The sequence below is a fragment of the Boleophthalmus pectinirostris genome, unplaced genomic scaffold (assembly GCF_026225935.1).
Source record: "Boleophthalmus pectinirostris isolate CB_2022bp ecotype Guang Dong unplaced genomic scaffold, ASM2622593v1 HiC_scaffold_1, whole genome shotgun sequence".
Lineage (NCBI taxonomy): Eukaryota > Metazoa > Chordata > Actinopteri > Gobiiformes > Gobiidae > Boleophthalmus > Boleophthalmus pectinirostris.
In genome coordinates, this window is record NW_026570970.1 from 30182164 (window position 1) to 30195496 (window position 13333).

At 38.7% G+C, this 13333-nt stretch overlaps 2 protein-coding genes across 2 annotated transcripts; both read left to right on the top strand.

Annotated features, from left to right (window-relative positions):
• Window positions 1–89: 89 nt before the first annotated feature.
• Window positions 90–3649, top strand: LOC129408074 (zinc finger protein 91-like). The gene is made up of 2 exons (XM_055150788.1): window positions 90–224; window positions 1273–3649. Exon 2 carries the CDS (start codon window positions 1310–1312, stop codon window positions 3524–3526), a length of 2217 nt encoding a protein of 738 aa, XP_055006763.1. The 5' UTR covers window positions 90–224; window positions 1273–1309; the 3' UTR covers window positions 3527–3649.
• A 946-nt stretch (window positions 3650–4595) lies between these two features.
• LOC129407879 (oocyte zinc finger protein XlCOF6-like) lies at window positions 4596–8915 on the top strand. Its single transcript, XM_055150383.1, has 2 exons — window positions 4596–4730; window positions 5779–8915. The coding sequence occupies exon 2, from the start codon at window positions 5816–5818 to the stop codon at window positions 8030–8032; it is 2217 nt and encodes a 738-aa protein (XP_055006358.1). The 5' UTR covers window positions 4596–4730; window positions 5779–5815; the 3' UTR covers window positions 8033–8915.
• Window positions 8916–13333: the final 4418 nt, after the last annotated feature.

The following is a 13333-nucleotide window of genomic DNA, read 5'->3' on the forward strand; positions in this document are numbered from 1 at the left end:
GAGAGGAGGAAAAAGAGGAGGAAGAAGAGTAGAGGGGCCCCAAATAAGTTTTCACCTCATACACCACTCTGTTGACGCTCTGGTCCTACGTAGCGCGCACACGTGCTCTAAGAACAGTGATCTGCGGCTGCGCAAAACATGGAGCGACCCGGAAAATCCCGCTTCATGTTAGCGCCCGGTGAATAAACTGCATTGGATGTGAACAGAAGACTGCATGAGTGAAGGTAAGCACAGTTTCCTTCGGTATGAACACGCCGATCTGCGGAGGAGATCACGGTCATTGAGCTTTGATCACAGTACAACCCAAATGAGCAGGACGCACAATAAAAGCACTCGGCTTTGTACCGCAGCTCCACATGCATTAGATGTCTGCTAATTGTGTTAACTATCATGCTTATGCTTAGCTCAGAGTGTTCATTATAAGCTATAATAGGGTGAGTAGACGTCCCTATTTACCCGGGGCAGTCCCGGGTTTGAGCACTGTGTCCCCTGTCCCAGGAGATTTATCCCAAACCATTAATTTGTCCCAGTCTTATACAAGTAATGTCCCAGGTGTTCCTGTTTTTGACCAATCTGATCCTTGCCAGCAGTAAAGAGAGGCATCAATTGACATTTGTTTAGGTAAAATACAGAAAAGCTGCTTAAAAATGACAAAAACACAAAGAAAATGTGACTAACATTAGTGCAGAGTGCAGAACAATTATCCTTAATTACGCACTCGTTTTAGTGTTAATATTACTAACCACCCCAAACCAGGGATGTCCCAGTTTTTTATTTTGAAAATCTGGTCACCCTAAGATATAGTCTCTGCAAACTTAAAGGCAATATGTAACTTTTCTGGTGGAAGATCTGCCACACCGGCTGTAAACTTGGCTAGTCTGCATTTGTTCCATCACCTGGTGTTATTATTACTCAAAATTACCATTAGAAAAACATGCATTTTTACTGAGTGAACTTGCCTCTCCACAGATCTGACCTGAAACTAGGCTTGGTGGTGGATACACCTGTTTGTCTTCATGAAGATAGATCAGTCCAGTACCACAGTGTGAAACATTCTAGGCAAAACAAAAACATCTCACAGCACAGGAGACAAGCAGATGGCAGACTGTCCCACCAGAAAAGTTGCCGTTGTGTTTTCAAGTGTTTTAGCCTATATTTGTTGTGTTTGGTCCTGTTTTACTTTGTAGTATTTTGAGAATTTTTGTCAAATGTAAAGTGCAATACAAACTCAATGTATACTAATTGTTGTATTTTATTGTATTTTCCCCCCAGGTTTTTGGAGAGACAAGGCATCACCACTTTTGAAAAAATGGAGGAGGACATCCACACTCCTGAAGGCAACGCTAATGTTGTTGGTGGAAAGAAAAGTCACACGTGTGAGCAGTGTGGAATGTCCTTTAAGAAACACAGTCTCTTTTTAATCCATGAGCAGAACCATAAGGGCCCATTCAACTGTGAGACCTGCGGCAAGAAGTTCATCTTCTACAAAAAGCTTGAAACTCATCGTCTCACTCACAACTTAACTTTCCCCTGTGATGAGTGTGGATTGACCTTTGACACCCGGACCTTGCTTGGAGTTCACAAAAAAAAACACATGGAAAAGACTTACACTTGTACAGACTGTGGAAAGGCGTTTTTGTATGAATCTGCTCTGAAAAATCACAAACTAAAACATTCAACTGAGCGACTGTATGCGTGTACCCAATGTGACAAAATGTATAAATCTGAACTCACTTTAAAAGTGCATCAAGACATTCACAATGGAAAAAGGTATAGTTGTGATCAATGTGAGAAATCCTTTAGCTCAAATGGTCAACTTACTTTTCATAAACGATTCCACACAGGAGACCGCCTTTACTCCTGCGATCACTGTGATAAAAAGTTTGCAGTACTACAGTCATACAAACGCCACTTGCTAACACATACCGGCGAAAGACCGTTTGCATGTGAAGATTGTGGCAAAACATTTTTTAGAAAAGGAATGCTAACTATTCATCAAAAACTGCACACTGGTGTTCTGTTTGGATGTGATCAATGCGCGATGAAATTTACCACTAAACGTAAACTAAAATCACATAAGCTTGTGCACAGTAAAAAAAAACATTACCAATGTGATGAGTGCGATATTTCATACAAATTGCTTTCAAGTTTAAAGAGCCATAAACTCACCCATGAGGGGATCAAACCTTACACTTGTGATCAGTGTGGGGCGAGCTTCACGGTACGAAAAGCATTGGCAAGGCATAAAAGACTTCACTTTGCCGAAAGAAAATTTGGATGTGAGCTGTGCGGTAAAATGTTCCTGGTCAAAGCACAACTGAAAAGTCACATGGCGTTCCACTCGGACGAAAGACCACACGTCTGTAAAGAGTGTGGGAAGTGTTACAAAGACCCCAACTCCTTACGGAACCATCGGAAGACCCATGATGAGACAAAACGCCCTAAATGCGATAAATGTGGAAAGGTGTATATGAGTAGAGGTGCATTAAACCGTCACATACGCAGTCACAGTGGCATTTCCTATAGTTGTACTGAGTGTGGGAAAGTTTACAAAGATCAATATTCTTTTCAGCTGCACCTAAACATGCACTCAGGAAACCAACTTTACCATTGTGAAAAGTGTGGTAAACGGTTCACAAGAAGGAAATTCTTACTCCGACATGAATTGACTCACTCAGATGTTAAAGCACATAGCTGTAGCTTCTGTGGCAAGGGATTTAAGAGGACAGACGCTCTTAAGAGTCATATAATGTGTATTCACGAGAAGAAAACGTACAAGTGTGAAGAGTGTGGGAAATCCTATAAAGATAAAAATAGTTTGAAAACACATTTAAATACGCACTCAAAAGAAACTACCTTCCCATGTGATGAGTGTGGTAAAACATTTTTCCGAAAGTCTTCCCTTCGGATTCATAAAATTATCCATGAGAAAGATAAGCCGTTTGACTGTGAACTTTGCGGGATGAGTTTCGGAAGTAAAAATAAATTGAAAAAACATTACATATCCCACACGGACGAACGGAAACACGCTTGTGATGAGTGTGGACGAATGTTTAAACAAATCTCTACGTTAAAGAAACATAAACTTACTCATGTCCCAAAATTGTATAAATGTAAACAGTGTAGATGCGCATTCGCCAAGCCAGAGGAGATGGAAAAACACATCGAAACACACAAAAACAAAAAACCTCCAAAAATGGTGGTATGCGAGAAATGCGGAAAGAGTGTAACACATCAGAGATTCAGAGTCCATTACAATTCTCATACTAAGGAGCTTCTATTTCCATGTGAATGGTGTGATAAAATCTGCTTTAGTTTTAAGGCATTAAAAACTCACCTGGTAACCCATAGCAACAAAGAGGAAAAAAAGGATAAAAAACTGGACCAAAACCTCAAGAAACACAAATCTGATGATGCTAATACTATGTTCTTATCAGACAAGAGCCCACTAAAGCGACTGGAAATCCGGCTTCACAGGGTACAGATGGTGGTAGCATTGGGGAAGAGGGTTACAATTTTGGAATAATTGAGATTTTTAAGTGTTGTGAAAATGCATTTCATTTTTGTTCTTTCTTTAAAATTTGAATTCTGTTCAGTTGACAATTTTTTCAGGTTTTCTAAATAAAACAGGTATTTTGTTTTGCTTAAATATTTTGCCGCTTTTGCTTTTAAAGTATGCATATTACACCATTTTCTGATCTACGGTGCTGTGAAAAAGTATTTGCCACCTTCTCTTGGATCAGGAAGGTCACTGTATTATAATGATGTTTCCTTTAACACAAAAGCCCTGTATATTTAGGTTGAGTTCCTCTCAAACAGAAAACACTGTTCCACCTTGTGATGTCATGCGGTAATACAGGAAGTGCTCCACTGTTTTTAAACTCCATATAACTTCACTAGAATCATTTGGATAATTTGAGCTCCAGAACTGTCCATCTCTACTGAACAAAATTTAAAAGAGGCTCTGTTATGCTTAAAACTACCACTAAATGACATCACAAGGTGGAACAGAGCATTTGGAGCTTTGGAGATGTAAACAGACTAATACTAAAGGGTTACTCAGACATGTGTAAAGGAAACAAAACACAACTCCAGGTTTGTTTTTGAGGAGGTAACAGTATTATAACATGGCTTAAAGCTCACTAGAGTTTATTTTGCATAATACAGAACCTTTTAAAGATGTGCTGTCACCATGTAATTTTTCTTGTTATGTTGAGCATCATTATGCAATCAGTTTTCCATTTCTACAAAACTATTAGTCTTGCTAGGGCTACTTGGAGAATAATGTGAAAATCACCATCAATATTATGGCTATGTGAACCCGGAAAGATGAAGAATAATATTTTATAGAGTTATACAAAGTAGTTATAGTTTTGAGCGTATATGTTGTGGTAGTTTCTCGGCTCCAAATTTTGAAGTGCACAAAGAGCAGTTTTACGTTTTTATTTTAAGTTATTGTTTTTATTATTGACTGTTGTCTCTAGTTAGTATTTTTTGCATTGTAGTTGTGCCAGGAGGAGAAGGAGGAAGAAGAGTAGAGGGGCCCCAAATAAGTTTTCACCTCATACACCACTCTGTTGACGCTCTGGTCCTACGTAGCGCGCACACGTGCTCTAAGAACAGTGATCTGCGGCTGCGCAAAACATGGAGCGACCCGGAAAATCCCGCTTCATGTTAGCGCCCGGTGAATAAACTGCATTGGATGTGAACAGAAGACTGCATGAGTGAAGGTAAGCACAGTTTCCTTCGGTATGAACACGCCGATCTGCGGAGGAGATCACGGTCATTGAGCTTTGATCACAGTACAACCCAAATGAGCAGGACGCACAATAAAAGCACTCGGCTTTGTACCGCAGCTCTACATGCATTAGATGTCTGCTAATTGTGTTAACTATCATGCTTATGCTTAGCTCAGAGTGTTCATTATAAGCTATAATAGGGTGAGTAGACGTCCCTATTTACCCGGGGCAGTCCCGGGTTTGAGCACTGTGTCCCCTGTCCCAGGAGATTTATCCCAAACCATTAATTTGTCCCAGTCTTATACAAGTAATGTCCCAGGTGTTCCTGTTTTTGACCAATCTGATCCTTGCCAGCAGTAAAGAGAGGCATCAATTGACATTTGTTTAGGTAAAATACAGAAAAGCTGCTTAAAAATGATAAAAACACAAAGAAAATGTGACTAACATTAGTGCAGAGTGCAGAACAATTATCCTTAATTACGCACTCGTTTTAGTGTTAATATTACTAACCACCCCAAACCAGGGATGTCCCAGTTTTTTATTTTGAAAATCTGGTCACCCTAAGATATAGTCTCTGCAAACTTAAAGGCAATATGTAACTTTTCTGGTGGAAGATCTGCCACACCGGCTGTAAACTTGGCTAGTCTGCATTTGTTCCATCACCTGGTGTTATTATTACTCAAAATTACCATTAGAAAAACATGTATTTTTACTGAGCGAACTTGCCTCTCCACAGATCTGACCTGAAACTAGGCTTGGTGGTGGATACACCTGTTTGTCTTCATGAAGATAGATCAGTCCAGTACCACAGTGTGAAACATTCTAGGCAAAACAAAAACATCTCACAGCACAGGAGACAAGCAGATGGCAGACTGTCCCACCAGAAAAGTTGCCGTTGTGTTTTCAAGTGTTTTAGCCTATATTTGTTGTGTTTGGTCCTGTTTTACTTTGTAGTATTTTGAGAATTTTTGTCAAATGTAAAGTGCAATACAAACTCAATGTATACTAATTGTTGTATTTTATTGTATTTTCCCCCCAGGTTTTTGGAGAGACAAGGCATCACCACTTTTGAAAAAATGGAGGAGGACATCCACACTCCTGAAGGCAACGCTAATGTTGTTGGTGGAAAGAAAAGTCACACGTGTGAGCAGTGTGGAATGTCCTTTAAGAAACACAGTCTCTTTTTAATCCATGAGCAGAACCATAAGGGCCCATTCAACTGTGAGACCTGCGGCAAGAAGTTCATCTTCTACAAAAAGCTTGAAACTCATCGTCTCACTCACAACTTAACTTTCCCCTGTGATGAGTGTGGATTGACCTTTGACACCCGGACCTTGCTTGGAGTTCACAAAAAAAAACACATGGAAAAGACTTACACTTGTACAGACTGTGGAAAGGCGTTTTTGTATGAATCTGCTCTGAAAAATCACAAACTAAAACATTCAACTGAGCGACTGTATGCGTGTACCCAATGTGACAAAATGTATAAATCTGAACTCACTTTAAAAGTGCATCAAGACATTCACAATGGAAAAAGGTATAGTTGTGACCAATGTGAGAAATCCTTTAGCTCAAATGGTCAACTTACTTTTCATAAACGATTCCACACAGGAGACCGCCTTTACTCCTGCGATCACTGTGATAAAAAGTTTGCAGTACTACAGTCATACAAAAGCCACTTGCTAACACATACCGGCGAAAGACCGTTTGCATGTGAAGATTGTGGCAAAAAATTTTTTACAAAAGGAATGCTAACTATTCATCAAAGACTGCACACTGGTGATCTGTTTGGATGTGATCAATGCGCGATGAAATTTACCACTAAATGTAAACTAAAATCACATAAGCTTGTGCACAGTGAAAAAAAACATTACCAATGTGATGAGTGCGATATTTCATACAAATTGCTTTCAAGTTTAAAGAGCCATAAACTCACCCATGAGGGGATCAAACCTTACACTTGTGATCAGTGTGGGGCGAGCTTCACGGTACGAAAAGCATTGGCAAGGCATAAAAGACTTCACTTTGCTGAAAGAAAATTTGGATGTGAGCTGTGCGGTAAAATGTTTCTGTTCAACGCACGACTGAAAAGTCACATGGCGTTCCACTCGGACGAAAGACCACACGTCTGTAAAGAGTGTGGGAAGTGTTACAAAGACCCCAACTCCTTACGGAACCATCGGAAGACCCATGATGAGACAAAACGCCCTAAATGCGATAAATGTGGAAAGGTGTATATGAGTAGAGATGCATTAAACCGTCACATACGCAGTCACAGTGGCATTTCCTATAGTTGTACTGAGTGTGGGAAAGTTTACAAAGATCAATATTCTTTTCAGTTGCACCTAAACATGCACTCAGGAAACCAACTTTACCATTGTGAAAAGTGTGGTAAAGGGTTCACAAGAAGGAAATTCTTACTCCGACATGAATTGACTCACTCAGATGTTAAAGCACATAGCTGTAGCTTCTGTGGCAAGGGATTTAAGAGGCAAGACGTTCTTAAGAGTCATATAATGTGTATTCACGAGAAGAAAACGTACAAGTGTGAAGAGTGTGGGAAATCCTATAAAGATAAAAATACTTTGAAAACACATTTAAATACGCACTCAAAAGAAACTACCTTCCCATGCGATGAGTGTGGTAAAAAATTTTTACTAAAGGCTAGCCTTCGGGTTCATAAAATTATCCATGAGGAAGATAAGCCGTTTGACTGTGAACTTTGCGGGATGAGTTTCGGAAGTAAAGATATATTGAAAAAACATTACATATCCCACACGGACGAACGGAAACACGCTTGTGATGAGTGTGGACGGATGTTTAAACAAATCTCGACGTTAAAGAATCATAAACTTACTCATGTCCCAAAATTGTATAAATGTAAACAGTGTAGATGCGCATTCGCCAAGCCAGAGGAGATGGAAAAACACATCGAAACACACAAAAACAAAAAACCTCCAAAAATGGTGGTATGCGAGAAATGCGGAAAGAGTGTAACACATCGGAGATTCAGAGTCCATTACAATTCTCATACTAAGGAGCTTCTATTTCCATGTGAATGGTGTGATAAAATCTGCTTTAGTTCTAACTCACTAAAAACTCACCTGGTAACCCATAGCAACAAAGAGGAAAAAAAGGACAAAAAACTGGACCAAAACCTCAAGAAACACAAATCTGATGATGCTAATACTATGTTCTTATCAGACAAGAGCCCACTAAAGCGACTGGAAATCCGGCTTCACAGGGTACAGATGGTGGTAGCATTGGGGAAGAGGGTTACAATTTTGGAATAATTGAGATTTTTAAGTGTTGTGAAAATGCATTTCATTTTTGTTCTTTCTTGAAAATTTGAATTCTGTTCAGTTGACAATTTTTTCAGATTTTCTAAATAAGACGGGTATTTTGTTTTGCTTAAATATTTTGCCGCTTTTGCTTTTAAAGTATGCATATTACACCATTTTCTGATCTACGGTGCTGTGAAAAAGTATTTGCCACCTTCTCTTGGATCAGGAAGGTCACTGTATTATAATGATGTTTCCTTTAACACACAATCCCTGCATATTTAGGTTGAGTTCCTCTCTCAAACAGAAAGCACTGTTCCACCTTGTGATGTCATGTGGTAATACAGGAAGTGCTCCACTGTTTTTAAACTCCATATAACTTCACTAGAATCATTTGGATAATTTGAGCCCCAGAACTGTCCATCTCTACTGAACAAAATTTAAAAGAGGCTCTGTTACGCTTACAACTACCACTACTCACAAGGTGGAACAGAGCATTTGGAGCTTTGGGGATGTAAACAGACTAATACTAAAGGGTTACTCAGACATGTGTAAAGGAAACAAAACACAACTCCAGGTTTGTTTTTGAGGAGGTAACAGTATTATAACATGGCTATGTGAACCCAAAAAGATGAAGAATAATGTTTTATAGCGTTATACAATCTAAACTATAACTACTTTGTATATGTTGTGGTAGTTTCTCAGCTCCAAATTTTGAAGGGCAAAAAGAGCAATTTTTATTTTCAGTTATTGCTTTTATTATTGACTGCAGAAGGAATGTGATAGTGAGATATGGAACTTTTGAAGCTCTGTATTTTGCTGTATTTTTTACTTTATTTTTTGTTACGCAGTCAGTGTATTGCAAATAGGTTGAAATAAACTTTACGTACTAATATTGGCTTGTTTCCATTTTGATTTGAACATATGATATCTGAAGACAGTAGTTACAATAATGGTAATGTTTGGTAACAGTCTACCACTGGTTATTGCTTTGCCTAGAAATGTTCCACGTTATGGCATTAAACCGGGCTTTCTGTATTCAAAAATCAGGTGATGCCACAAAGTCAAGTCATTTTTTTCTTTATTGGAGCAATCAAAATACTTGCAACTAAATATATGTAAACTACACACAGTATGTCCCACTGTGGAACATTTTAAGATAAGCAATAACCTGGCACAAGAAATGTTACATAGTGCACCTTTAAGACATATGCTAAACAATGCAGGAGGATTTGTGCCTATGTTTTTGAGCAAATGGTTCCTCCTTGAAGATTTTGTGTGGACATTTCATCATTCATAAGATACAACATTTTCATTTGAATTGCATTATTTCCATGTCAACAGAAGACCGTCGCTTTGCCAAATCCTTCAAATCAGGAAGGAATCTGTAAGTCTGAAATTCAAGAATTGGCAACTGTGCTTTCATCTGAAATTCAATGATTGCTAGCTCAAACCTGGTAGCGTCCTCGTGTTAGCCTGCAGTGCACCTCCAGGTCAGGTGAGTAAACAGCCATATATAAAGAATGGGCTGCTGCTGTTTAGACCTGAGGCTCAGAATATCAATCTGATAACTTCTGCTACACACAATCCCCCTGGGCTCTCAGCAAACTGCAATTTATTACACCATCTCACATGTTTCTACTTGGTGTTGGTATGGAAATAGCACATTCAGTAGTATAAACCTATAACTGATGGGGGAAATATAGGACCCTACATTTAAAGGGCCTGTTTTTTTCATTCACACGTTCAACACACAAATCCTGCATTTTTAGGCTGAGTTCTTCTTTCAAACAGAAAATGCAAATAGAATCACACTTGATGTCATACAGGAAGTGCACCACTGTATTTAAAGCTGTAACCTTCAAGAGTCAGTTTGTGTAATATAGGATCTATAAAAATTGTCATTAAATCTGTTCTTTTAAAGAGGAACTAAATGCTAAATCAACTTTTTTTTTTTGCAACTACTTGGCACCTGTTGTTCCAGACCCCACCCCTCCTCTTTTGTAATTCTTTGATGTTAGTCTTGATTGTTTATACTTATATAACCAACAAAACATTGTGAAGACACCCTAAAAGATGTGGCATTGGATTTGGTATCCTCTTTGCATTTACACATGAAAAATGATCTATCAGCATCATTTGGAATGAAATGCTGTTTTTTTTAAACTGTGCTGACAGCATAAAGGGCTGTCTAAATGTCCAGTGTCTCTGGACCTGAACATCATTGTCACGAGTCTGCTTCACTGAAGGTCTCTAGAGTGAACATGTGATATCTGAAGACAGTAGTTACAATAATGGTAATGTTTGGGAACAGTCTGGTTATTGCTTTGCCCTACATCATAGAATGAATGACACATACGGAATGTAGAAAACAGAAAATAATTTCAAGAAGATAACTGAAAACTTGTTTTAGGAAAAAAAAATCACCCTTTGCTTTGAACCCTGGTTTGCACTTATGTCATTTCTTGACCCTGACATGGCACAGTATAATGAAAACCATTTCAGGAGACTCCATCCAGAAGTTCATTGAGAGAAAGCCAAGGGTTTACAATGCTGTCAACAAAGTAAAGGGTAACTACTATGGAGATTTGAATGTAAAATATAACAAAATATTTAGTTATTCAACTTTTTTTCTTAGCTATGTAATTCCTTATGTCTTGCTTCATATGTCCCCTGTGCATGAAATGTAGAAAGGAGTAAATATAAATTGTCAGGGTGTCACATTTGAATCATATCTCAAAGGTGAATTACAGAACTTTTCAGGAGGGCTTCCTTCTTCACTGAATGTAGAATAAACCAGTATTGTCTATATGACAATATTTAATGATTATTTGTTATATATATTTCAGAGAGAAGTGATGTACAAACATCTGGCTGCAGGGGCAGAGTTTGAAGTGTGAGTAACTGTTTGAATAATCGCACTGTTCCTCATATGTCGAGACCTTGCCCCTCCTCCCCTCTCTCTCCCCTTTAGTCCTCCAGGTAATTCACAGTATAGCAGCTCTGTTTGGCATGTGGTTGTAGGATGAATTTAGGTGTTCAGCCCCAATACATTTTATAACAACAGTCAACTATCTCACCTCTGTCTTGTCTCCTCCAGCTCGAACACACCCCACGAGAAGACAATCCCATCTTCCTGCCCACAAACTTGACTGGCTCCAGGTGAAGATGTGGGTGCCCTCCTTGGACTTCCACCATCACCAGGCCATCACCCACCTCCTTGTCTATAAGGTGCAGGTGGGGGCGGTGGGGTAGATTTTGGCTACATTTAGAGCTGCAAAAATAATTGAAATTGCATTGAAATAATTTTCTAAACATAATGCTACTTAACTGTGACATCATACTCACAGACAATTTCAGAGCTGAAATTATCCAAATGATTCTGACAAAGGTTTATAGAGTTTAAAAACACAATGGAGAAGAACTCAGCCTAAATATGCAGGGTTTGTGTGTATGAATGAAACAAAACACAACTCCGGGTTTGTTTGGGATGACGAAACATTCTAACATAGATCAGAAAATAGTGGAATATGTACCCTTTAACTGTTGTCCATCTGGTTCAGCATGATTCACGTCTGCACTGGTCCACACCTAAATGACCTCACCACACTCACAATATGCACATTACACTCTTTCTCACTTCTTTTTCTCTCCTCTCCACTTGCTCTCCTTTCTCCTCCCTCTCTTCCAATCTTCTATTTCTCTTATCTCTATCTCTTATCTCTTATGCCGTCTTCAAGCTTAAATAATAAACAGTGAGAGCAGAGTAAAGCTTTGGATGATGAATTAGATGTGACATTGTTGTAAACACGTGGTCTTGTTGCTTGGAGAGCAGGCTAGACATTTTCTGCTATTACACGGTATTACAGTCACTCCTTTTTGTCAATGGAAATCTAACATGTACTCGCACTTTGGTTTCTGCAGTTGCTTGGAATCATCTAATCAGATTTCTTTTTTCTGGTGACGCATGTGAAACGAAGGAGCTCACTGGTCAAACAAGATCAAATTTCTCTCGCCTCAGATTAGCAGGCAGCATTAGAGTTTATTGCTTTGCTCATTCTGCAAAAATCTCTGATGATCTGTGAAGAAGTGTGTACTCTAGATCCCAGACAGTGGTTGCAATGCTTCAGATGAAATGCGCTCAATATGTATGTTACAGTCAAGGTCTGATTCTTATTGCGTAACCATGCAAGAGGAATCTAAGCTGTCTTCTTCCTCGCTATAAAATTTTTATACATCAAAAATTATGCCCATAACTTTAAAGGGCCAATATTACGCTACTTTCTGATGTATGTCATAATCTTGATTCCAAATATAACCGGAGTTGTGTTTTGTTTCATTTACACATGTTTAACACACAGATCCTGCATATTTAGGCGAATTCTTCTAGCCTGATTCATCAACCGGTTTCACTTTGTTTCACTTCGTAGAAACCATTTGACCTTGCAGTGTTAGAATTCATTCGCTCGACAGTAGGCGGGTACTTTTTATCATTTAACCAATCACTGCTATTTGGGAGTCACGTATGTAATGCATCGCTAACGGGGCTAACTGGTATATTAAGCTTTTCCCAAATCCTGTAGGAAGAAGGGCAATAATGTCTTTCCCTTGATGAAATTCACCAAACATTGTCTTTATTCCAGCTTTAAATCCTCGATCTCAGGAATCGTTGACAACACTGCATATATCACTCAAAGAAGGACATGGGTAGAGGGGGCTGTGTGAAGTGTAAAGTTTCTCAATGCAGTGTTTGCATGTGTGTATTTACATTTTAAGGCTGTCAAATCAAATTTATTTTCTGTTCGCTTATGTCCCTTTTGCTTGTTTGTTTGTTTTTGGCAACCCCAAAATGCACTTCCACATACAGCACATTAAACAAGTATATACATACAAATACACATTGACACTGTCCAACAGTATATTATTTTATTTTACTGTGCTTTGTCCAGATGGGGTTATTGTTATGTTGTTCCACTGTATGATGTCATATGGTAATACAGGCAGTGCTTCATCGTGTTATTAAACTCCATACACCTAATTCACTAGAATAATTTGGATAACTCCACTCCTGGAACTGCCAATCTCTACTGAACAAAAGGTGAAAGGTAGACACTGACTTGAAAACTATACCTGGTGGAACAGTGCATTTTGAGCTTTGGAGAAGAAGACTAATAAAAAGGGTTACTTAAAAAAGTGTGAATGAAATAAAACACAACTCCAGGTCTGTTTTTGTGGGAACAACATTCTAAAATGGCTTAAAGCTCAAAAGAGTCAGTTTTGCATAATTGACCTTTAACATTTTGACTTGTTTTG